This window comes from Vombatus ursinus, unplaced genomic scaffold (genome assembly GCF_900497805.2).
Source record: "Vombatus ursinus unplaced genomic scaffold, bare-nosed wombat genome assembly UNPS02014830.1, whole genome shotgun sequence".
In the NCBI taxonomy this organism is placed as follows: Eukaryota; Metazoa; Chordata; class Mammalia; order Diprotodontia; family Vombatidae; genus Vombatus; species Vombatus ursinus.
The window spans coordinates 855,475-882,872 of record NW_020954608.1 but is presented as its reverse complement, the minus strand read 5'-3'; the positions used below and the strand labels follow the sequence as shown (position 1 = coordinate 882,872).

Genomic DNA, 27,398 nt, shown 5'->3' with positions numbered 1-27,398 from the left:
TTCAACCATACCCTAACTCCTTTGCTTGCAGAAAAAAAGATAATTTCTTTCTTCACTGACAAGGTTGGAGACATTTCAATTCCATTCACTTTAACAAAAATTATTAGGTGTTTACTGTGGTCAAAGGTGTGTGCTAGGTACTAGGAATTCAAAGAGAAAAAATTGTAATAGGTCCTGCATTGAAGGAGCTTAGCCTAGGAGAGGAGGGAGGTATGCAGCATGTACATAGATTGAAAACAGAAGATAATCTAAAGAAGGGAACTCACAACGAGGGAATAGGGATCAGGAAAAGGCTTCATAAAGTAGGTGTCACCTAATTGAGCCTTGAAGAAAGGGTTGAAGTCTTGAAGGGTTTCAAAAAGGCCAAAATGAAGAGTAAGTGTATGGAGGGGAGGGTGGGGCGTAGAAAAGAGGGAAAGACAGTCTGTGCAAAGGCTTAGGGATGAAAGATTGAATGCTGAGTTTAGAGAATAGCAAATGAGGCAGTTTGAATTGAACATAGAATGTGTGAAAGGGAGTAATACAAAATAAGTCTGAAAAGATGTTTTGGAGCCCAATTATATATGAAATGATTTAAATCATGGGATGAGGAGATTGTATTTTATCCTAGAAGACTGACAATTTTTAAACAGGAGAGTGAAACAGCCAGACCTGTGCCTTCAGAAGAATATTTTGCCAACTGTGTGGAGGATGGATTACACATGGAAGAGACTAGGAACAGGGAGATATATTAAGAATATTTTTAAAGAATATTTTAAATCTTTATTAAGAATTCTTTTCCCTGGGTTAGAAGTGGTGAGAGCCTGAATTAGAGGAGTGAACATGCCATTGGAGAGAAGAGGAAGGATGAGTTAAAATTATAAGATTTTGCAATTGTTTGTATATGGGGACAGGTGAAGAAGAGGGAAGAGTTAAAAATGATGCAGAGGTGATGAACCAAGGTGACTAGAAGGATGGTGATGCCTTCAACTGAAATAAGGAAGTTTGGAGAAGAAAGTAAGTGTAACTGAAAGTCCGATGTCTGCCCTCTATAAAGGAAGGCATTGGGAGGAGTTTAGCAGCCCTACAGTCAGTGGGGAGAGGAGGCCAAGAGAGCTGGGGTCAGTCAAGGCTTTGGTTAGCCACATACTAATGAGATCAGAAGCTAAGGGAGGAGAATGGAAAATATTCCAGACAGTGTCAGCAGCTTCAGAAAAGTCGAATAGGATGAGAATAGAGACCAGTCTATCAGATTTATCAGCTAAGGGATGATTGCAGAGAGCGCTTCCAGTCAAATAGTGGCATTAGAAGATAGATTTCAAAGGGTAGAGAAGGGAATAAGAGATAAAAAAAGTGGAAGCAAAGATCACACTCCCTCTATCTGGGAGTTTGAAAAATGATGATGATGGTGATGATGATGATGATGATGATAACAACATCTAGCATTTATATAGCATCTGCTATGTGAAAAGCACTGTGCTTTGTGCTTTACAAATATTATCTCATTTGATCCTCACAACAACTCTGGGAGGTATGTGCTATTATCATCAGTTTTACAGTTGAGAAACCTGAGGCAACCTGAGGTGAAGTGACTTGCCTGGAGTCATACAGCTAGTAAGTATCTGATGTCTGAGACTTGATTTGAATTCAGATCTGATTCCAGACCCCGCATTCTATTCACTGTTTCTCCCAGGTGCCCACTTTCAAAGAAAGAAGAAATATAGGATGAAATGTCTTTCTTGTCACTCATAGCCACCACTCTAGTGGAGACCATTATTCTTCTTGGTATTCCTGCCTCAAGTCTTTCAAAAGTATGGAAATAGGAACAAAGAAAAAAGATGTTAGGGATGACTAAGGAGCTGGAGTTTGGCAAGACATGGATGGAGACGGAACAAGGGGTCAAGTGATTCGTGGGCAGAAGATTGTAGTGGATGGCATTGGAGTAGGAGTAAGGAAAACATGGGTTTGGAGTGTCACCTTAGGCACCAGTTTATAAAATCCCTTCTAATACTAAATATATTATCTTGTGATCTATGGTCCTATGAATTAGTCAACCCTAGGGTCTAGTTTGTGAAGGATTAGGAATAGGCGCTCAAAACACGAGTGGTAGTCTAAAAGGACAAGATTTGGAGGCATAAACTACAGGGTGCATTGAGGACAAAGAAAAGGTTTAGAAAGAGTTAGGCAGTGGTAGACTTAAGTGGTCATGATCAGAGAAGGGAATTTTAGAGTTTAGAATCAACTGCATGGAGCACTTATAGATGGTGGTGGAATTTAAGGTATGACCACCCATGTGGATTGCTAAGGTGGAATATGAGTCATGAGACTTTGTGGAGGTTGATGAGACCAGGATGATAAAGGGGAATACTGTTTCTAGATTCAGGGAACCTAGGTTCCAATTCTACTTGCAATGCTTACCATCTTTATAAGCCAGAATAAGTGACAATCTCCCTTGGTTTTCTCATCTGTAAAATAAAAAGATTGGACTAGATGACATGTAGTGTTCTTTCTATGACTAGATCCATGATCCTAAGAAATGCCAACATTTCTAGTAAAGTCCCCTTATGGTCAGAGTTTGAAGTAGAAAAGAAGACTGTGCCAACTACAGAACTCCTAGATCAAGGAGGGGGGATGATCTAGAGACCAGTAGATTATAACAAAACTGATGTTTATAGTAAAGGCTGAAGTCAGTCCCAGAGGCTGAGAGATTTCTGCAGAGGACAGATACAGAACTAGCATTAAGGTGCTAGTATGCCCATCATCAGTATGAGGATGGTACAGGGCAGGGGTGTGGTGGGGGGGTGGTCAGGGTACAGTATAAAACTAGCACCCCGTACAAGATAGGGTCAAGTTTTTGTAAGAACAAAAAAAAAGTATGAAGAGATCTACAACAAAGGGAGATTTGTTAATAATAGTCCTCTGGAAGGAACAGATCAGGAGGAGACTCAGGAGAAGGGCTTTAATGGATGGAGTGAGCAGAGTGGTAGCAAGGGGGGAAAAAGCTGAGTAGGATGGAGTGAGAGACTGGAGGGTGGTTGCAGGATAAGGAAGTCTTTACTAAGGACCCTAAATCAAAGAATTAGATGAGAAAGAGGCGAGACTTTGCTTGCCTTTTGACAAGGGAAATACTAGGTGTCTGGGCCCTCTACCTCCCAGGTTTCTTTGATGACAGATGTTGGAATCAGATCATTTGCTCTACAAACTTAAGGAAACAAGGAGATGAGGACAAGCATATGGGCTGGTAAATATCTGCTAATCAGGTTCCAGGGGGCCAACTGAACTCATACCTACTGTTAATTCATTTGTATCACTTTACAATGTATGTGGATGATGGTACACCCAGAAGATGTTCTATACATTGAGCATATAATCTGTTATCCAAGCTTGATGCTTAGTGCTAGGCAGGACTTTGATACTGATAGGCCAAATTTATTGGATACATAAAGCTGAGTCTTCTTTTACCTCTGACAGCTCCTGAGAGAATACAGGAATACACCCTCAAGGAAGTACTAGGGAAAGGACTTTGGTGTGTATGGTCATCCCTATCTACCCTATAGTTCCGTGGTTACAGAAGGCTGAGGTAGTGGTATTTTCTGGAATAGTAATGATGGGCCCCAATTTATCTCCATTTGTATTAAACTGTTACCACCTACTACTACTTATTGGTAACAGAAGACTAAAGTGGTGGTTTCTTAGATTGTTTGGTGAAAACTGCCAGAGTAATTATGGCATTCCCATTTGGTGGTAGTTTCTGGAGCAAGGAAGTCTCTCAAAAGGACCACAACTCTAGCTTTATCCTTAGGATTTCCTGGTAACAATTAAAAATCTGTAATTTGGGGAGATTCTTTCTTGATTTGAAATATTTCTCCTATTCATACTTCTTTGTGATCAGTGATAATTAAAAGTATACTTTATTTTGTGAATATGTCAACATGTTGAGCTTTTATGAAATTAATAGTCCAAGTAGCCTTATTTCTAAATGTATACCTATCCTTCAGCACTTCATTGAGTCCATTACCTCATAAATATGGATTCTTCATCTATTGGTAAAGATCTCAACTTATCTATATGTTCTCACCCTGTTAGCCTCAACCATTGAGGAGCTACTCACTGTGCTATAGACCTCCCTTACATTTTTTAATATCTCATAGGTATTAATACCTATTCATTTCCATTTGTTTCCTGTCTATTCAGACACAAGCATTTTGGTTTTGGTGATGCTCTAGTGCTTGTCATCTCTGTGATCTTCTAGCTCTCTCCTTTTAGGTTTCTTAGTATTCTATAATAAGCCTTTATTTAGCCCATTTAATTTCTTGATCCAAACCATACTTTCTTTTCTTTTTTTTAGCTTTTGTTTTTTTTTAATTTTCATTTTTAAAAATTTTGAATTCCAGATTCCCTCCCTCCCTTCAACCCCTTCCCCACCCATTAAGAAAGCAAGCAATGATATCAATAATGCATTCAAAATCATGAAAAATATTTACATATTAGTCATGTTGGAGAAGAAGGAAGAAAAAGAAAGTGAAAAAAGTATGCTTTGATCTGTATTGTAGGTCATCATTTCTGTCTTGGAGGTGGGTAGCATTTTTCATCATGAGTATTTTGGAATTGTCTTGGATCACCATCTTCATCAGAGTAGCTTAGTCTTTCACCGTTGATCATCATTACAGTATTGCTTTTGCTATGTCCAGTGTTCCCCTGGTTTTGCTCACTTCACTTCCCTTCACATCAATTCACAGAAGTCCTACCAGGTTTTTCTGAAACCATCGTGCTTGTCATTTCTTAGAACACATTAGTATTCCATCACTGTCATATACTAATAGCTTGTTCAGCTATTCTCCAGTTGATGGGCATCCCCTCAGTTTCTAATTCTTTGCCACCACAAAAAGGGCTGCTATAAATATTTTTGTGCAAATAGGTCATTTTCCCTCTTCTTTGATCTCTTAGGGATGCGGTCGTAGTAGTGATATTGCTGGCTCAAAGGGTATGCACGGTTTTATTGCCCTTTGGGCATAGGTCCAAAATGCCCAACCATTCTTTATCCCAATCCTATGCCCACCTTGCCGTTGATTATCCCATCAACATTCTACTGTGGAAGGTTATGCTAAAACTGTAGTTGAAGGACTTGAGTTCAAATCCTAACTCTGTTCCTTACTACCTATGTTACCTCGTGCATCATTTAATCTCTCAGCCACATTTCTGTCATCTGTAAAATAAGGTCAGACTAGATGACCTTTGGGGCCCTTCCTGGTTCTGAATCTGTGATCTATGGAGGTATATGTTTGTTTGACTGGGAGGATTTTGTCACATTATTCATCAGATTTTTCAACATCTTCATTCTCTTTTGAACAGATGTTGGCTCACAAACTGCAATTATCTTCATGGGGTGTGTGTGTGTGTGTGTGTGTGTGTTTGTGTTTAAAATATGCTGATTTCAAGCACTGCAGAGTGAGATGACAAGTGTTCCATGAAAGGATGCTAATGTTTGCCTTTGGGTGAATGATGAAAACTCCACCTCTTCCTTTATTTTCCTCTCCAAGGAGAACCTGTGAGCAGTCCTTCCACTTAACTGACATTTCTTGAAGTTTTCTGATGTGTTTTCTTTTTTTAATTAGAATACAGTCTCTCATCAATATTGATGTTATTGAATTTGTCATTTGTCCACCGTTTTAGTCACTGGAAAAATATCTCACATCTAAAGTAGTAATAATTAAATTAAGACTTATAGATTATCTAAAAATCTTAATCCTTAGGATCTTCTGCCCCCTTTTCACTGCCATGACGTTATTTATCACTCATGCAGAAGTGGAAAAAGACCACACAGCACTGAGGACCATTTTTTACTCTTCTTAATTTAATGGATTGCCACAGTCACAGGAATTATCATTTAGTGGCCTGCCTGCTGATGGTGTGCATCTCTATAAGTATCTAAGTGGGGCCTAAAGTGGCAAGGGAGAGTCTCTCACCAGGACCACGTTTGAAACCTCCTCAGTATGGTAGAATCTGCCAGATCTTGCCCTCTGTGGGTATGTAGCTTTTGAGAATGTAGGGTTGCTGACTTTCTATGATGATTTATCTCATTTGAACTATACCTCAACTCTGTTTTAGAAAAAAAGCATCAACATTCCATGTAACTTGAAATATTTAATGTCTTGTTTCATAAAGTTTTGTTTTAGAAATCATTCCTCTCCAGATGAGAAATTACCCCTCTGCATATGTGAGATGTTGAAGGTTTTTTATTTTCTGAAGGCTTTTCTTTGACTACTCCCAAGTATTTTTACCAGTTTTTAAGCCTGCATATTGAATATGAAAATAAATTAGTTTTTAGAATAAATGAAATAGTTTGTGGTAAAACTTTCCCTTCCTTACAATTAATTTCATCTACTTCTTTTCTCCCCTACCTTTTTTTTAATAGCAGAGAAATCAGTATCAAAGCAAGCATAATAAATGATAAAACTCTCAAATATGATGCCATACTTGCTAAAGTATTTAAAGGAAATGAAATACTACTTGGTTGTCTAAATAGTTCATACATCAACATATATAGCATGTCATTTAAAACCTCTTTCTCAAAAGGACTACCATAAATTGGAATCAAAAAGACTCAGCAGCATCATGCCCCTGCCCACCTACTATTTCCTCATTTAGACACACAAGCATTCCATTCTTCTTTCTGATTCCACATGGTAGTAGTGGTCCTTTGTAAGAATATATTGTAGTCATAAATTGTTTGCTTCATTGTATAAAATGTTTTCTATGGCACATGGTAAGCACTTATGAAGTGCCTATTAATTGATTTTGCTCTCTTCACTCTCTATCTATTCACAACCCGGCTTTTTCTGAATAAATGTGAGAGGTGTGTGGCTACTGTTATCTTCCACTTACCTTCATAGTAATGATTTCCCTGACTTAGTTATACTCTTGCATTACAATTATTAGTATTTATAAGCAGAGATAGAGACAATTATTGAGTTTTTCTTATTATTTGATCTATAAAATTGTCAACTTTACTGTCTCTTCAAAAAATCTTTGCATCTTCCACAGAGCCTAGAATAGGCTTTTACTTTCTTTCTTTCTTTCTCTACAACATATCTCACACCTATCCCTCTCTCATTTATTACTTTTCACTTTGCCTTTTGTAGTAGCTTCCTATTTAGTCTCCTTGCCTCATCTCTCCCACTCCAAGTCATTCTCTTTATAGCTACCAAAGTCATTTTTTGTCCATGCAACACCAATAAACTCCAGTGACTCCCTATTACCTTTACGATCCAATATAAACTCCTGATTGGCATTTAAAACTCTGCACAATTTTGTCCTTCTTATCCTTGTAGTCTTTTTACAAATTGCTTCTCTCCATGTGTTCTCTGGTCTAGCTATGCTGCCTGATTGCTATTCTTCACCCATCTCCCATCTCTGTTCCTTTGCAGAGGCAATCTTAGCTCTTGGAATGCTCTTCCTCTTTCATCTCTGTGTTTTGGAATCTCTGGTTTCCTTCAAAACTTAGCTAAAGTACCATCTTTTCCATGAAAGCTTTCCTGATCCGTTCTCCCTGTTGGAGCACATTCCCTCCTAGAAGGACTTTGTATTCATCTTGTATAGATTGTTTATTTACTTCTGTATAAATGCTGTTTCCTCGTTTGGATTAGAATGCAAGCTCCATGAAGACAAAGACTGTTGCACTATTTTTTTCTATCTCCAGTGCTTGATACATTATATGGCCCATAGTAAGTGCTTTAATAAACACTTGTTGCTGATTGATTGATTAGTAAATAGTTGAATTATAAATGAGTGAATGAGTATTGAAATTATACCTTCATTAATCTGTACAAGACTAAGGTAGTGTTATACTCCCTATATGTTTGCTATTGCAATTGTTTGATATGTAGACCTTTACTAATAAAGTGAAACAGTATTCTTCTTTAGTACATCCGTTCTCATTCAGCTTATGCTGCACAGCAGTGTTGTAGGAGACATAGAAGAAAAATCTTGCAGCTGTTGTTGGAAAATACATCCAGTCTTCAAAAGACCTTCAAGAATCGTCATAGCCCTAGTATATCAACCAGAAAGTGTATGAAGACAACCACTTGACAGAGTTAATAGAGTCCAAGGGATGAAGTCAGATTTCTAATTTTCAGTGTCATATTAATGTTTATGGGGTAACTACACAAAATTTTAGAAGTCTTATTTGGCATAAATGTAACATCTAACATTTTCCATGTTATAATTCCAAATCTCTTTTGCATGCATGATACAAAGGAAATATTATCCATATTTTATAGATAAGGAAACCAAGGCTTATTTATCATTTATGTATGAATGACTTTCAGATCTGTTCATCCATTCTTTTGTCTCTCTCTACTGAGCTCCAGTTCTGCATTAACTGTTGGTCATCACCAACTGGATGTCCCATAAGCATCTCAAACCTAATCCATTCAAACAGAGCTCAGGATCTTTTACCCTCAACTCCATTCCTCTTCATAACTTCCGAATTTCTGTTGAGGGTGCTACCATTCCAGTTCACCATCCCAATCACCCAGCTTTCAAACACCAGAGATATTCTCTTCATTCCCCCAAACTCCTTTTTTCTAACCGGTTTCCAAGACCTCTTCTGCTTCCCTAATATTTATTGCATCTCTTCCCTCTCTCTCCACTCACATGGCCACTGTCCTAGTCCAAGAGACTCATCATGGCTTGACAAAAAAAATATTCCTAAAACATAGGAATGTCCCCCTCACTCAAAAAGGTCAACTGGCTCCTAATGTCCTCCCCTCTCAGAAAGGTCAAATGGTTCCTTACTGACATTAGGATAAAATATAAAATCCTCAATTTGGCACTTAAAGCCCTTTACAATCTGACTACAGTCTTCTTTCTAGACTTATTTCAAATTACTCGTATTTATTCACATCTTTTTATTCATATATGAGAATCCACCTTCTTATTTGGTGTCTGTAAAGGTATTCTCTCCCATGTCTCGAATACACACTCCTTCCTCACCTCTGCCCTTTAAAATCCCCAGCTTCCATTCGTCCTCAAACTACTTCGTATATATTTTATATTTATGTATATGTGTATATGTTGTTTACCTCAATAGAATACAAGCTCCTTTCAGGGATTTTTCATTTTTGTCTACATTTCCCAGTGCCTAGCACCATGGAAAAGACATTTTTGTTGTCGTTGAGTCCTTTTCAGTTCTGACTCTTTGTGAACCCATTTGAGGTTTTATTGGCAAAGACACTGGAGTGGTTTGCCATACCCTTCTCCAGCTCATTTTACAGATGAGGAAACTAAGGCAGATGGGATTAAGTGACTTAACCCAGGGTCACAGAGGTAGTAAGTGACTGAGACCAGATTTGAATTCAGGAAGAAAAGTGTTCCTGACTCCAGGACTAGCACTCTGTCCATTGTACCACCTAGCTGCCCCAGCTGAGACATAGTAGGTCCTTAGGTACTTAATAAATTCTTATTCAGAAATTGTTTGGGCACCTGAGACATTAGATTGTGTCAGAGTCAGAACTAAAACCCAGGTCTTACTCATTCCTAATACCACACTCTTGACATGTACCATGCCAGTTCTTATAACTGAATTGTACTTTTCTGCTTATTGAATCTATTAATTTCTGTCCATTTACATTCAAGGTAACTTGGTGACAGTGTCACTTGTGAACATTCTCTGGCTACACTGTTTCTGGTGAACTCTATGACATTCTATACACAGACTGATACATATTTGAAAGGAAGCAGGTTAAGCCCATAAAAGATATAATCCCTAAAAATGCTTTATAGTTTGAGGGAAATATCACTTAAAGGAGAGGTAGTTTGGTATAATGTAGAGAGAGCCAGCCACAGAACCAAGAAGACCTGGTTCAAGCCCCACCCCCATCTCACCTCACCCCCCCCACCCCCCACACACAGGGGTAGAAGGAGAGGGAGAAGAAGAGTGTTATGTGTCCCTCACAAGTCAGTTAACCTCTTAGTGCTTAAGGCCAAAAGTGTCAAAGGCAAGACTTCTGAATCTGGCCCAACTGACTAAAATGTAATTAGAAAATATTTAACAAACTAAAAAAAATAAAACATAGATAATGTTAATTTGTGGTTTTCTAAGTCAATATGGCTGTGCTTACTAGGGATCATTATGTATGGTTTTAATGCCCCTCCCCCCATTTCTGTTTGAGTTTGATACCACTGATCTAGGCAATATCATAAGACTATAAGTTGTTGGCAAGAGGCTAACCTGCAGTGATAGAAAAGGGAGTTTCCTTCCCAGAGAGCTCCTTATGCCAGTGAAATCATTGATGCAGAATGTATCCTTGTTCCTGAAAACCACTAACATAACAAGATGGCTGTCCTCATCATAGAATCATAAACTCTCAAAATCTGAAGTGACATTGTTTATACCAGACCTCTCACCTAAAATAGAAAGTCCTTCCACAGTATTTCCCTGGTAAATGGTTGAACACCATCTACTAGGAGGCAGCCTCTTTTTATTTATTGACAATTACCATCATCAAAATATTCTTTCTTAGGTTAGACAGAATTTTGTGTCCCTATAACTCCCACTTGATGTTTATAGTTCTGCTTACCATAGTCAAAAAGAATAAATCTAATTCATAACCAAAATAAGAATGCTTCAAATATTGGAATATAGAGATCATGTTCCCAATTTAAGTTCTCTCTTCTCCAGGCTCCAGAGCCTGATCCTTCAGCATTGCTCATGTAGCATGGATCGGGGTCCCTTCATCATCCCAGTCACCTTCTTTCGGACTGAGGCTACAAGTTGTCAGTGTCCTTCCTAAAACGTGGTGCCCTGAGCTGAGTATGGTCTGACTAGCATGGAGTAGGTAGTAGAACCAATGAATTACTTGTTCTGGATGATGTATTTATATGATACAAACTAAGATTTAATTAGCTTTTTTGATTGATATGCCATACCGTTGACTCATTGTGTTTGCAATTCACTAAAACCCTGAGGTTGTTTTCATACACAGTGCTACATTTGAGCCTTGCTTCTACCATTCCTTTCATTTATAGTTGATTTTTTTTGAACCTCATTGAATGACTTTACATTTATCCCCATTAAATCCCGATTAGATTTGACCCACATTTTCTAAGATATCAGGAGCACAGAATGTCTGAACTGGAAGAAACATTAAAGATTATGTAGTCTAATCCTAGTTTACTTTAAAGATGAGAACCCTGAGGCCCAGAGATGAAATGGCTTTCTCAAAGTCACGCAGATATTAGCTGGGAGAACTGAGACTTAAAGCCAGGTCTCTAGATTGACAGTTCATACCATACTGTACCATACTACACAACTTCCCAACTGTTTAGGGTCCAATTCTGTATTGTAACAGTTATCACTTCTATTCTCGTACAATCCAATAAAAAGATTTGATTATCTTGCCAACTAAGTGTTGCAAATAATTCTATTTAGAACAAAAAATGGCAGATGATAACCCCCTACAGCATGCCACTAGAGACTTCCCTCCATGTTGACATTCATTTATTCAGTCCACTTCTAAGATCCTTCAGTTATGTTACTTTGTCTTGTGAAAACCTTTCTCAAATGCTTTACTGAAATTTGACTATATTCTGCCTGTGGCACTTGACAGGTTTTTCAAAATCATTAGGTCATGGGCTTTTGCCTTTCTGATGTTTCTTAGAAATGTGCCTGATGCCACTTACAGAAATTAATCCCTACTTATGTATGTCTTCCCAAATTGTTTTAATTTCTTTTTAGACCTGAACTCATTAAAGTTCCCATTATAGCTGCATCTAGTTCATTTGTGATTAGAATTTTGTTTTTCCTATCCCTTTTGGATCTGTCTTGCTTTTTTGAGTCTCCAGCCAAAAAAAAAATCATATTTGTTTTCTCTGAACTTTCTGAAATCACTTTTGCTACAATCTAGGATATATGTCAGACTAACTTCAGTGTTCTCTTTCTTGACTGTTACAGTTTTTGAGATGATATGGTCACTTTATCTGAACTTGCCACGATTTTCGCTTCCCCCATAAGTTCCTCCTTTTGATCAAAATTTAGGTCCATTATAATAACTTCTCTTGTTACTTCCTCTGCCTTCTAAAGGTTAAAATTTTAAGTTATTATGTCAAGAGTTTATCATATGTCTTTCTTCTGTTAGAAAATAGCCTACAGCAGAGGATTAAATAATTAAAAGTCCTTCATCATAACCTTTTCCATCATTTGGCTATATGATCTATAGTATGTTCCTGCTAAAATATCACTGCATTTTGTCCCTTTTTCCTATCCAAATATTCTTCATCATGCTCATTACTTTGCTCAGGTTCATAGATCTTCATACCAGTGTGTGCCTTCTTGAAACACAGTGATGAATGATCTTGCCAATTGTATTATTTTTGAGGAAGGTAAATGTCTTTATATTGTAGCATTTCAGTCGTGAGCTCCATTCCACAGAATCTCAGTTTTACCCATAATGTTGTATTTGCTTCCATGAATAAACATCCCAAGTTTAAATTACTACCTTTTGCATGATGTTGCACAGACTTTTGAGGTCATGAATATCATTCTTCATAGTTATTTTCTCCTGAATACCTTCTGTGTTAGTCGGCTTTCTGGTCTTTCTTTCTTAGCCCTCATACTCAGATGAGCATGCCATTAGACCAGGACATTTTTCCTTCATCTTGAGATGGAACACATCCTTACATGTCCAAAAATCTTTTATGTTGAACTATGCTCCAGAAATTCAAATCTCATTCTCTATTACTGTCTTTTATCTATCTCTTCATTTCTAATATTCTTTTTTTGTTCTTTATTAAAGTTTTGACTGTTAAATTCTTTAAGTAATGATGGAAACACTGCCACCATAACCCACCTCTGCTAAGCCCTTCAGCTTCCTGCCTAGGATATCACAATCCTTAGAGATTATTCCTTGTTAGGGTTGGGAGTGAGGGAGCAGGTCAGGTGTTGGAGTGAAAAAGGTGAAGTAGTACTTTTCCTTCTCAGTAAGTGAAGATGGAGGAAGCTTACGGCTGAGGTTAAAAGTCAGTTTTCCAAAAGTAGACATGTAATATCAGTGTGTATCAGGATGCCATGAAACTCACTTTAAATATTATGTGAAAAAGAAGTAGCATGCTGGAGTGGCTAAAATACTGAGCCTTGAGTCTGTAAGACCTGGACTTCAATCCTACCTCAGGCACTTGTCACTAATAGCTGTATGAACCTGGGCAAGTCAGTTGACTGAACCTCCATTTTCTTATCTATGAAATGAAGGTGTTGTTCCTAATGACCTTAAAGGTCCCCTCCAGCTATTAGTATCTGAGCCTATGATCAAAAGATAAAAAGAAGATATTTATCCATTTCACTATGCTCTGACATTAATTTATTAAAATTTACTAGAAGCTATTTGTATGCAAAAAAAAAATCCCTATTTTTACCTTTCATTTTATGCAACTTTTCAACCTCCGTCCTTTTTTTCCCCCAGTTTTCATTCCTAGACTACTGTGAGCATTGCTGGAAAAAGGCACAGAACTATGCTTTATGGCATACTCATTCTAAGTTCAGTTGGGTCTTCATTGCTGATCAGAAATCTTCATGCTAATCTGTAGTTCACTTGATACAGAATTCCTCATAGTAGCTCTTTTAAAATTCATTCACTGTCTCCAAACCCACAACACCAGCACTGTCCCTCTTTGTTCTGAGTAGATTATATCTCTCATTTTACTTAGACTAAATCATCCAGTAAGAGTTCCCCAACTTCCCCTCCTTTTCCTCTTCCCTCCTGTTTCAAATTATGAAGTATCCTTTTCAGTTTCCCATGGGTAACATTTCCACCTCTATTCTCCATCCCATATCTTTATGATTCCTTCATTAACTTGTTCCAGCAAATACCTTCTCTCTTGCCTCTTCAACATCTCCTTCTGTACTGCTGTCAATAGTGACTACCATAAGGAAAATAAAATCCCTACTTTTCATTGTCCTGGTTGGGCCACATGGAACGCTGTGTCCAATTCTGAATGAAACATTTTAAAAGGAACATTAGAAAGTTGGAACACTCAGGTCAGAAAAAAGGGAACAGGATAATGAGGGGACTCAAAACTATTCCATGCCAATATTGATTTATTGATTAAGGGAACCAGGAATATTTAGCCAGGATAAGAAAAGACTGAGGATGGACTTGATAGGTGTCTCCAAATAACTGTAAGCTTGTTACGTTATTATTTGATTATGTTTGGTCCAAGAAGGCAGAACTAAGACTAATCACTAAAAACTATAGTGTCTCATATGTACCAAAATATTTATATATGTATTACTTGTAGGCTATAAACAAATTAGATGCTCAACAATTATTGAATGACTAACTGTATTGTGGTATGTGAGTATGATAGAATATTGTTGTTCCATAAAAAAATAGTAAATAAAAAGACTCCAGAGAAACATGGGAGGATTTGTATAAAACTGATACAAAGTGGTGCAGTGGATAGAGCACTAGCCCTGGATTCAGGAGGACCTGAGATCAAATCCGGCCTCAGACACATAACACTTACTAGCTGTGTGACCAGGGAGTAAGTCACTTAACCCTATTGCCTAACCAAAAAAAAAAAAAAGGAAAAGAAAAGAAAAAAGAAAAAAAATTTATACAGGACAGCCATATTCTCAATGATGGAAATAATATTAAAAAAAAAGACAACACAAAAAGACATTGTTTAAAAATAATGGCCAACTGTTGGTCCAAACGACTATTTTAAAGTATACTTCTTTTCTGTTAAGAAATGGTCAAGTATAAGAATAAAAAGATGTATGCAGTATTGATCACAAATGTTATCTTAGTTTTGCTTAACGATTTATGGAAAAGTACAATGAGATTTTTGTTTCTTGAGAAGTAATTAATATGTCAAAACAAAATTGTGAATTAAAAACAAAGGAAGTAAGATTTTTGTTCAGTTAATGAGTAAACTTCACTAAGAATCTAATATATGTCAGGCACTGTACTAAGTGCTGGGGTTATAAAAAGAAGCAAAAGACAGACCCTGCTCTCAACGAGCTCCCAATTTAATAGGGTAAACAACATGCAAACACACACATTAAGCTATTTACAGGAGAAATATGAAATAATTAACAGGGAAGGCAGTAGTGTTGTGAGAGATGGGGAAAGGTTTCCAGTCAAAGATGAAATTTTAGTTGGGACTTAAAGGAAGCTAGGGAAGTCAGTGGACAGAGTTGAGGAGGGAGAGTATTTCATTCATGCTTTAGGAAGATCAGTTTGGTAGATAAATGGAGGTTGGATTGGAGTGGGAAGCAACTTGAGGAACCATTAAGCTATTGCAGTAGTCCAAGCATGAGGTAATGAGGGTCTGCATTAAAGTGGTGGCAGTGTTAGAGGAGATCTACCAAAAAAAAAAAAATGACATCATCCTCAACCATAGTTTATATTATTTCTTCTGTGGTAGCCTCATTCTACTGTCTCATAATGCAATAGAAATCCAATGGAATAACCACTTATTTCGATGATGCTATATGAAATTAATGTTTTACTTTTAGATATGAGATATGTAGTTGTGTGCAACTTTTTTTTTTTTTTTTTTTTGGTGAGGCAATCAGGGTTAAGTGACTTGCCCAGGGTCACACAGTAAGTGACATGTGTCTGAGACTAGATTTGAACTCGGGTCCTTCTGACTCCAAGGCCAGAGTTCTATCCTCTGCGCCACCTAGCTGCCCTGTGCAACATATTTTTTAAACCAAGGGAATTAGTGATATGAAACAAAAGATTAATAATTTTATAAAGATATTTTATAGCAATTCACTACTCTTTTTTACAAGACTAGCCTAATTATGTGTTGGTCATGATCAAATGAAAGGTCTGTAACTATAGATGTATCACTTCATTCCAACAGATTGCTATTCAAAAACAAGTTACAACAATTAAGTGATTGATTTTCTTCTATTAAATAGCACCATGAGACTTTATATTACACTTATCAGTTTTTATTGTTACTTTTTGTTTAGTAGTAAATTAATGCGAAGAAAATCCGAACTGAATAGGAATGCATGTTCTTTGTAAGAAATTCATTTTTTATCATTCACACTTGTATAGCTAATCATAATATATGAAATTCTGTTTGAAAACTTGTTTTTCTGTTCAGTATTCAAAGTAAAATGTTACATTTTACAATACGTGAGTGTGAGGAGAAAGAATCTGGAGTCCTTCTGGCATTTTTTTTTTTTGGTCCTGGTTATCTGCAAAGTATACACCCCTTGTCAGTACAACTGGGGAGCGCCTGTGTAAACACTCTCGTTTTGCCTGTTCCACATAATAGTTTCTTGTATCATATTTCTTCTGACCTCGCTATCTGAAACCAATTACAGGAGATCCATTTGGGCTGCATCTATTTTCATAAGAAGCCTAGGCAGCAGTGTTTTTCTCAGAGATGAATATCAACATCAAATATGCTTCTGAGTGCTTTGTTATTTATGTTCCAGAGAGATTTTGTAGCCTTCAGCTCTCAAGAATGTGTCACGCTGTGCTGTTTATACATTGAAGATATTAATGGGCGTAGATGTCATTTTTCATTTTAACGTCTCAAATGCAACAGGCTGATAGGTTAAACATTCCTATTTTTATGGGAAAAGATATGAGTGACATCTGTTTTTCCCCAAAAACATATATTTACTTTGAAAAATAAGGAAATGATTTGTATATATTAGTTGCACGCTACATTTTATTTTTTAAAATGGAAGATGTTATGCTATTTTAAAACACTCATAATGTGGATAAAGGTTCTCTCTCTGCCTATTAGCAAACATGTTTACAGTTACAGGGTAATAAGTGTTTAGTGAAACTTTATTAGTGACTTGGGCATGATAACCATATTTCTAGAGCTAGAAAGAAACTCTGAAGTAATCTAAGTCCAGTCCTTCTCTTTTTACAAATGAGGAAACTGAGACTCAGAGAAGTTGAGTGAGATGATCACTCAGGTTGCTGTCATCAGAAGCAGGTTTTGAACTCAGGTTATCTGATTCTAGAGCCTGGGCTTTCCCCACAGTTCCACGTTGCCTCTCATAGGGTTATAAAACGTATATATTGGTCTCTGAATTCGGTTTATAGTGAGTGAAACATTTTAACTTTGTTCTTCTTACAGTCAAGCAAGGCTAAAATCACATAATAATGGTAAGGAAAAACATTTCTAATAAATATATAGCAATATACTTTTGACTGTGGATATGATGTTTTTTACCCCTCCCCAGCAATTTTATAGGTATAATTTATAAACATGTTTTCATTCATTCTATCAAAATAATTTAAGCTTAACCCCATTCTATTGCTTATATTTGTTATTCCTATTTTAAATTTTTCTTCAGTTTTACTAAAATTAGATAACTTCATTAAGGAAAGTGCCCCTTTAATTCAAAACAAATGTGTTGTTGGATATTGGATAGGGCTTGGATGGCTTAGGAACCTCTCTCTTGCTCTTGTTCATTTAAATTAAACTCAATCATTTTGAATAGGAAAATCTGTAAACACTCTTGGTTTTTGTTTTAGTTATATTTTCCTTAGGCCACAGGATCATCCAATTGGCACAGAGAAGTTTGTGAATGGTTCTTGGAGTTTGTTTTTCTCTGCTACAAAATTGACATAGACAAGTGTCTTCCAAGATTAATATTTTACTGAATTAATCATCTAACAATTTATATTACATATCATTGATGGTAATGGTTTGCCATCATAATATTAAAGATATAATAGTACCAGTAATAAATTGCCTAGAAGATAAAAATATATCAATAGTTGTTTACTAAGAGAGTTCTAAAATGTTAACCAGAATTTTGGCAAATAAGTGTCACATGATGCAAGTGTGCTGTTGGAAAACGCATTTTTAGTGGTTTCTCCTTAGTAGTTTTACTTGTCTTCTGATCTTGCAGAATTATCCTCTGTACATCACTAATGTTTATTGTAGCAATCTCCATTGCCACAAAAAGAATGTTAAAAGAGGCAAGTATTTATTTTTCATGAGAGTTTACATTAATGGATGAGCTTCTTTCTTTTCAAAGATACCTGTGCCTACATACAGAAGTCAAGACATTTTAGAATAAATAGGCTTTTATTTTTTAGCTAGTTTACATCACATAAGGATTTGTGCTGCTTGATTTTTTTGTGATTTCTTTGTAATAGCAAGAATATATGCTTCCTTCTACTGGTAAATGGGAACCAGGTTATGGGTTTCAGCATTGAAATGTTCTGCTTACTCACCTTTTCTAACTAATACTATAGTTATTACACAGACCATTTTTTTTTCAGTTCTAATTGTATTGACTTCTAACGAGACAATGAAGCAGTAGGAAAAAAGTGAACTGGGTTGGCAATACAGAGGCCTATGTTCAAGTACATACTTTAAGGTCAAGACTTTCTAGATTTTCTAACTATTGGTCTGATCACAGGCAAGGTATTTATCTTGTGGGGACTGCAGTTTTCTCATCCATAAAGAAATACTGGATCAGGAGATTTTAAAGATACTTTCTAAATCTAATGTTCTATCATTCTTTTAGTGATGTCCTAAAAGTTCAGTGATAATAGCAATCAGCTGAATCTAGAGCTGTGCTATAATTCAGATCTGAATTTAAGAACAGCTGAACTATTTAAAAGGTAGAGAAAATTAAAGTATTCAATAACTATTTTTTACATTCAAATATGCATACTTCTCAAATCTTTATAAAATTTGTATTCCAATTGACAATGTGTCTGCTAAAAAAAATATCCGGTATCTTCAGTTGTAAGAAGAAATTTATTTGATGGGTGGATTATAACTTTATCACACAGTAAGCCCTTAATACTTTTTCTTTCATTCATTTAAGATGCTCGTTGTTTTTAAAATTGGGCCAAACTTTAATACTATAGGAATTTTCCTACAGAAATTAAGGTGTTTCCATTGGAAACCTTCAAGGATCACAATGCCTACAGAATTAAATACAGACAAAGGTCTTATCTCATACCATACCAAAAATAAACCGGTCAATGCAATGAGAAAATACAAATCCAATCCCAGAATCAATCAATCTAGTTAATATGATTTAGAAGCAAACACAGTAACAAAGGAGTCCCAAGACCTGAGTTTGAGTGTTGGCCCTGCTACCTCACTATCTTTATGACTGTGGAGAAGGCATTTAATGTTACTCTCTGGGCCTCCATTTTCCCATCTATATAATGAAGGAATTGTACTAGATGAGTTCTAAGGTTCTATCCTTCTCTGATGCTTTGATTCTAAGGTACTTTCCAGTTCTAGACCTCTGACCTCATTATCTTTTCACTTTTTAAAAGACATTACAATGATAATACAAATGACATTTATATAAACTGTGATTAAAAAGAGAGGGATACATTATGGAGAATGATAACTAGGATATTTTTTCCAAACTCTAAATGTTTGATCCTCACTACGATGAAGTTTGATTTTGGAGATCAGAAGCTATTTTGAGAATATTTAAAGATTCATATTGGTTTAGGATCTCATCTTCTGACTTATGATAATGTATGTTCTGAGTTAACTTGAATTTAATGGCCTTAGTAACAACAGAGTTGACTTATAATTACTTGAGAGTATGATAAAACAATAAGAGGATTGTTGTGGGAAATTCTCCAAATGTTAAAAGTATTGTTTTGCAAACTTGTACCAGACAAATCAATGTTGTTGGGAGATGGTGCTAGTGCATTCAGTTTGTTTACTTTGGTTTTCCGTGTCTGCCTGCCTTCTCAGAAAACTTGCTTGGAGCCAGACTGCAGCAGTCCTCTCTCTGTCTTTTCATAATTGATCAGGGGATGACTGCCTTCCCTGAGGGTTAAGACGTGGCAACTTTTTCTGTTTGCTCAGCATCTCAATGTAGTAGTTCAAACATTGTTCACACCAGCTGGCAGTGTAATGCCATATGCACATCTTGTCAAAGCAACTGTTGTCATGGATACTAGAAACTATCTTAAAAACCAGATCATTGATTCTAATCAAAATTGTAGTTTTCTTTATCAGTTGAGAATTTTTATTATCATAGGAGAATATCGATCTAATGCTATTTCCTCTGTGCTGAAAAACTCATAGGATCTCATTGTATGTTCATGGAACTGTGATTTTTTTTAAGTAGTACAATGATTTGTTTTTGTTTTGTTTTTTTTAAAATTTGAAAATCACATATCCTTTATTTACAGAGCTCAGTTATTTGGGGGAAATGAACTACTGAAGTAGATTTGTCATAAACTCTCTTAAAATTAGTTCGTTTTATTTACCCTTTTTTCCCCCAAATCTCAGCATCTCTCTCTTTTAGCACTTATTTTACTATAAGAACTTTATAGAGGAAATTCACTTAAACTGCTTCTTTTTTTCTAATAAAGGAAATGCTTACATTATTTTCTCATGCTAAGTTTTATTTTGCTGAGTTGGAATGAAAACATAAAAATAAATGAAAACATCTTCTGTTTTGATTGGTATACTGTCATACACAGAAACAATCCTGATTGGTTGAGTGGTAATTTCTTTGTTCTCTGATTTTGCTAAGAATGCAAATGAAACCACTCAATTTTATTTGGCATTAAAACTGCACTTTATTTTGTCAAAGGAGAGGTTTCCCCTTGAATTGTAAGTACAAAAAAGTGTTTTTAATCTTCGGTGAAAATCCTTATTAATTCACTTTCAAGATAATCTGATGTTGATTTGTCAAATTTAATTACAGCTTCCGGTAACACTTGAAGTCTACTGCTTTTGCTTCAAAATTGTAATATGAAAATGCAAATTGAATGATAATTTACAAGGGAGTGGGCATTTTAGTTGAACACTCAAAAGACAAGTTCCTTGTGGAAATGAGTCTATTGATGCAATTTATGATTTTTTCTCTTCAAGCACTTTAAACAAATTAACTTTTTTTCCTGCAGGATTACACGTACATCCAAAATTTTAATATGTGAGGAGGGTTTTTTTATATATTTTAAAAGAAAAAAATTTAAAAGGTGGTAAAGTTTTGTTCTGTTGATGTCTTTTAATGTTAGGGGGAAAAACAATGGTCAACTTATCTTTAAACAAAATATTTAGACACTTTTCTTTTTTACTTTTAGGCACTGCAGGCAGCAAGACAACTTCTCTTACAGCAGCAAACAAGTGGGTTGAAATCTCCTAAGGGCAGCGATAAACAGAGACCACTGCAGGTTAGTAAAGCATTCCTGTCCTTTGGGCCGAATTCATAAAGAAGAGATGTATATATGTAATTTTATACAGAGGAAAACTACTATGTATGTATACATAGAACATTTTGAATTCAAAACTAGAACTGCTATCTCTTTACAAGAGAAGGAAATAATTTTATATTAGGGGAGATGGCAGAAGTTTACAAGGTCACTCACTACAAAAATTTATGCAGGAAACACATTTGGACTCAATAGCCATAAAGGATCTTTGAATAAAACTCTCTTGAGAGATTTACATGGGACTTTATTCACAAATAGGTTAAAATGTGAAAATTCTTCTGTGAAAGCAAAGTCACAGTAAAATGGTGTTGAAGAAAACAAAGCAGTCTTAGACAGCTCTTCAGGGTTGTATCTAAGTGACAAATGCAGAAAAACTCCAAAGCTGCCAACACAACTGCTCAAGTTTGCCAAGAAGCTTTTGCTGCTACTCCAGCTAGAAAAAAATTCTACTCTGTAGTCCCTCTTTGGTGTGTTTGTCCTGGGGGAGTGTTTTTAAAAAATACTTTGGCATTGCATATATGATGTAGCCAACATTTTAAATAGATTTTTTAAAATAAAACTTTTAATAAACTGCCTGACAGCAGTTGTACAAGTTTCAAATAATTTTTCGGGAGGCAGGATCTGTAGTTAAATAAAACATTGTTGAAAAAGAGATTTTCAGCGTTATAAGATTGGTGAGTTTAAAACAATAACCCCCCCCCCCAAAAAAAAATCTCTAACATTTTCTGCTAACTTTAATAACAAAAAACTAAAACTTTATATAATTAGTTTATAGCTCATCTTTAGATCACTGTTTTCGAATGATGCTTTGATCCCCTCAGTATATTCATCAGTGTTGGTAGGTTAGAGGGCTCCTGAGAGGTACCTTCTGGGGTTTAGTTTTTGTGTGGCATGGAATTATAGACCACTGATCTACACAATCCAGAAACCACTGAGAGTGCCTGGAAACATGATTAAATTTATGGTCCCCAAATGAATTTGAGATGAGAATATATTTTCTTTGGGAACAAACCTCATATGGTTTTCTTTTCTGAGTCTGAAATACAACAGTATGTTATTTTTGCCAAATGTGAAACTTTCCTGAAACAACCTAATTTTAAAGATTTTTTTTTTCATGATTTGTTTGTTTCTCCACAAATTACTTTTCATATGTGTGAAAAAGGCAGGAACTTTGTGGTGATCTACTTTATCCTCTCCAGCACCTCAACCCCACCTAAAAAATAATAAAACCCAGCAGTGACAATAATGGTAATATTTTAACCCAGTTCTCAGATTACACATAGGAAAGCCATCCATGCAATTTACATGGGAATGGTAAAATACAGCTCCATTTATATAAAAGCAACCAATTGAATTACCTATCCTCAGTGCAACTTCAGAAGGGACTTGATTGTGTCCTCCAGCAGGGAAATGAAATGTTCTGGAAGACCCAGGTTTGAGATTAAGGGAAGGAAATCTTCATTCACATGTAGGTGTAGTATACCTGAGAAATAAAGTTGTCACTGAAAAACAGGGGATCAAAAGAGAACTGGTTCAGAGCAATATTAAAAGAGAACCTTATTGTTGATTCTACTTTACCATGTTTAATGACAAATACATGAATTAGGGTATTTAAAAACTGCAACTTCCTTTTCAAATGTAGGCTCAGTGGGAGTTTCAGCATTGCTGGTTACATGAGGTTGGGTTCCTGTGTCTGGAAGTGAATGACTTGGCTTTATTAGAGTGACATTATTTCTTGTTTGAAGGGAAAAGAGGTCTGTGGGAGATGGTTTTTGATAGTATCATTCTAGCATTTGGATATATTATTTTGCAATAGATATTGCTTAATGGGCGTAAATGGAGGAAATTTTTGCTCAGTGAAATAATATGTGCACAAAGTTTGTATAAATGAATGTTGGGGCAGAAGTTCCTGATTATATTCTGTTTTATGTTATTATGAAAAGAGTGTTTAAATACTTTGCAAATAATTTTTAGGAGTTTAACTATTTCTGTTCCTTGCTATTAATACAAAGCTTTGCATTGTTTCACTTATAATACATATTAATCTGAAATTTTCTTAGTGCAGATTTAAAAATTATAGCTCTTTTTTATTATTTTAGTATGAACTCTTAATCATGAATCATATTTTCATGGATATAGAAATTGGTTTTTAATGAATAAGAATTTAAAAGTAGTGTAACATGATATATTTGCCCCAACAAAATATATGATAATTATAGTATTATTATATGCATTTAATTTCCTAGTATTTCAAAACAGTTGACTATCTTGGCAACTGGAGACAGTTTGGGACTGGATTATAAGTCTAATAAAAACCTAATGACATTTTACATTAGCTCACACATATGTTGTCAAATGGGGGTGTTAGGTTATACTAATAATTGCACCTCCCATGTACACTATTTGGAACAAGTTGCACAATTTTTCCACTATGCTCAGAAAGAAAGGCCAATGTATCTTTTTATTAAATATTTTTACCAGTTAATTCAAAAGTAACATCTCATTAACTTCTTACGTGATTATAACATGATTTCTCCCTCCCCTATCCCTCTCAACTATTGAACAAAGAGTCCAGCCTGCCTTTGTGGAGATTTCGATAACCAACAAAGTGTATTAACTAATTATAGTTTGAGATTTTGACGGAGAAAGTTTCAACATTTCTTTTCTCCAGTTTTGCAAAGGCAAGATGTTTGGTGTTAACAGGCCATGGAAGTTTTTACTGGGTTTCACAGACAGCATACCTTCTAGGTGACCTCCTGGGAACTTCTTAGAAGAATTTGGGTAGTGATCCAAAACAGTCTTTATGTGTTTCTCATGAAAAACCTCTTTGAAAAGATAATTATTTTATAAAAGCTGAAGGGAAAGGTAGATAAAACTTATGCTTTACATCGAAATGGCTTAGGCCACCAGAAAATAGACCCTCAAAAGGATTAATAGTTTATACTTGAATGCAATATTTTTCAGACTTCTGTCATAGTTAGGGCCAAATTTAGAATTATCTGGTGTCAAGGTTATTCCTGGTATTTTTTTCTTGATTTACTAGTACTTTTTCATTTACATTTTTTCAGGGTTCAGTGTTGGAAATGTTAGGAATATTGGCATGTCTTATGCAAAATAGAAAGAGAAAACCATCATATCTGATAAGCTTGAGGGTCAATTGTAGTAATGCTTTTGCTTTCATGCACAGCTATCTGACTGTATTTGAAATATGTTTGCATAGTATATTCATTACACTGATAAACCAATTGAATAGTTCCAATCAGTAGGCACATAGATTAATGACATATTGATGAATAATAGAGTGTGATGTAAATGGGAGTTGATATTAGCCTAAATATTGCCAGATGTTTCGTTTTTATTTTCCTGCCTGTGTAGTGTAGCAAACATGTTGCATTAATAAGGGCTCAAGATGGCAGTATCTGATATTTTTATTTGTTTCTTTTCTTTGGCCTATTGGTTGTTATCTCTCTTAGAGAAAATATAATCGTGGTGAGTAACGATAAGGAGAGGTGGCCAATTAGAGTGTGGAATTGTTCCCACTTTCTAAAAAATAATTTCTAGGTAAGGCATGATAAATAAGGGAAAACATACATGAGGACACACACACACACACACAAAATAAAACAAAGACAAAATAACCCAGATATTGAAAGTCTGGGAAATTATATATATATAAATGTGTTTGTGTGTATGTGTACACACACACACACACACACACACACACACACACACACCCTTTTATTAGAGACATTGCCAATTTTCTAGCCATTGAAGAATCTACTTAATTTAGCCTAGGTATGAAAACTGGTCGCATTATTGTTCTTGTTACATTTTCAGCCATGAGCAGACTTGTGGTTCTTCAACAGCTGTGCAGAGCAGAGACGTAAATTTAAGGTAAATGCTATTGCTTTGCTATATTAGTTGAGTTCTAGTTTCTAGCACTGTAATAACTTCCTTCATTGAAGGTATTCCCTCTTATAATAATACATCCTGCTCTCCATCCTTCATAAGAAGTAATGAAATATGCACTCTGAGCATTATTATTATTTTACATTATACTTTTGTCTTATAGGGGAAAACATGACTTCAGGTATGGTATGCTATAACACACTGGACTGGGAGCCAGGAGACCTGGGTTCTAGTCCCAGCTCTGCCACTAGCTGGTTGTAGGACCTTGGTAACCTCTCTGGGCTTCACTTTTCCTTTGTAAAATGGGCAGTTGGAATAGATGGTCACTAATGCCCCTTTGAGTACTAAAATTATATGACTTTTTTTCTTTGTTATAAACTAATTAGTGGCCATCTTAACCTTTCTGGTTAAGAGTGTTAAACCCTTGTTACTTATTGAATATCAACTTATTATTAGCTATATGTTACTTTTAGTTTTAGCAGAGATATGCTTTATGACAAAATGCCATGTCAAAAAATATGTTTTAGAATTAAAGCATGAAGCCCACTAAATACTGACCTTATTTTTCAAATATGCATTTATGTGGCATATTATTAAACTGCAGTAGCTTTGTTTATTGCTTTGAGGTAATTTAAAAATTGGCTATTAGAAAATTTAAGCATAGGAAGGATTATTTTGCCTCTATGTATGTTAGTCATCAGTATTAAAATGTGAATACCACATACCCCAGTTTTGGATAGTGCTTCCACTATCACTCATGCCTCACCTCACCCTGCCAATTAAAAGTAAACTCCATATACCACTATGGAGAAATGAGAAATAATTTGTGAAATGATTTTAAGTAATTCTAAAACTAAATTGAATAGCTAACATTTACAGAGCACTTTGTTTGTATTTTCATAAGTTTGTATCCTCATAAGAATAAGTGATTTCTATGTAAAATAAATTTTAAAAAATATTTTGTTATTTGGGTAAATGCAGCATATATGACAACCTCTGTATCCCCCCCCAAAAAAAGTCAGTAAGTACCCTTACTTAATCTCTTCTGACTGATCATTTGTGAGCTACTTCCAGGGCACAATAGCCACAGCTATACAATTGGATTATTTGAAAATACAAATCAAACAATAGCAGTCTTGTTTGTGCAGTTACATGAAAGAGGAATCTTCTACCTCAACAGTGAGGATGGGAGGACCAACATTTGTGCATAACACCAGAAGCTAATGTGTAGGCCAGTGTAGAAGGTCACTGTACTGGGAGTAAGACTACCTGAGTTCTGTTTCTTTCTCAGTAACTAAGTACCTCTGCATGTGTGACCTTAGGCAAACCTGTTCACTTCGCTTGACTTTAATTTCCTCATCTAGAAAATGAGGGGATTAGGTGGACAAATTTCTCATCCTAGTCCTCAGACTATCCTTCCATTAACAGATGTTTAAAGCAGTGTCAATTAGGTTATGTAGCAAATTTCACAACATCCTATAATTAGGTCTGGAAGAGACCTTCCAGGCCATCTAGTCCAACTCGTACATCATAGGGATGAGGAGGAAGCTCAGAGAGATTAGGTGATATGTCCAAGGCTAAGAAGGTAGTTAGTGGGACAAGTGGGATTAGAACCTGGAATTTTTGGCTTCACATCCATAGCTCTTTCCACCCCTGCTGTGGTTAGGAAAAATTAGAAATAATAATTGACTTCTACTTCTTTGTTTTTACATTTTTCCACAAATGTGAGAAATTCACAATAAATAATATAGGGTTTTATTTTTAAAAACATACATTGTTTCTTGTTTGTTGATTTATTTTGAAAATTATTTATTCGAAGCTTACACCCAAGAATTGTCATATGCTTGTTTTCATCTGTTATTGTCAGAACATTTCTAAACAGGAATTGTGAAGTAATAGGTTTGCAAGGATGCCACAGTATTAGGGCCTTTTCAAACTGAAATTTCTGCAAACAGCCATTTGCCTCTGACAATGTAGGTGGAAAGGAATAGCAGTAGAAACAAATGCCCCTGAATTGATGTGATGGGGCCAATTAGCTCTTGTAAATTATCAAATTTGAGCATTTTGAAAATTCATGAAGTACATTGTAGCACTGCTGCCTGTCCTCAGCCACACTTTCACATGTTTTCTCTGTGACATACCTAAGCATAACTAGAAAACATAACAATGGTTTTTATTCATAGGTGAGGAGGGGGGAGGGCACAAGTAGTGATGTCTTACACTTAACAGTCATCCACTTGACACAAATATGGGCATTATAGATGTAAATTATTATAAATGTAAATTAGTCACTGCAGTAGGAGATTTACCTGGTCC

At 35.7% G+C, this 27,398-nt stretch overlaps 1 protein-coding gene across 2 annotated transcripts in view; it reads left to right on the top strand.

The window, feature by feature from the left end:
* Positions 1–27,398, top strand: part of FOXP2 (forkhead box P2) — a 694,083-nt gene that overhangs the window by 508,447 nt on the left and 158,238 nt on the right. For both annotated transcript variants that reach the window (XM_027838641.1, XM_027838640.1), the window contains exon 4: positions 21,045–21,134. In XM_027838641.1, coding sequence (XP_027694442.1) covers positions 21,045–21,134 — 90 coding nt within the window. The remainder of the gene's footprint in view (positions 1–21,044; positions 21,135–27,398) is intronic.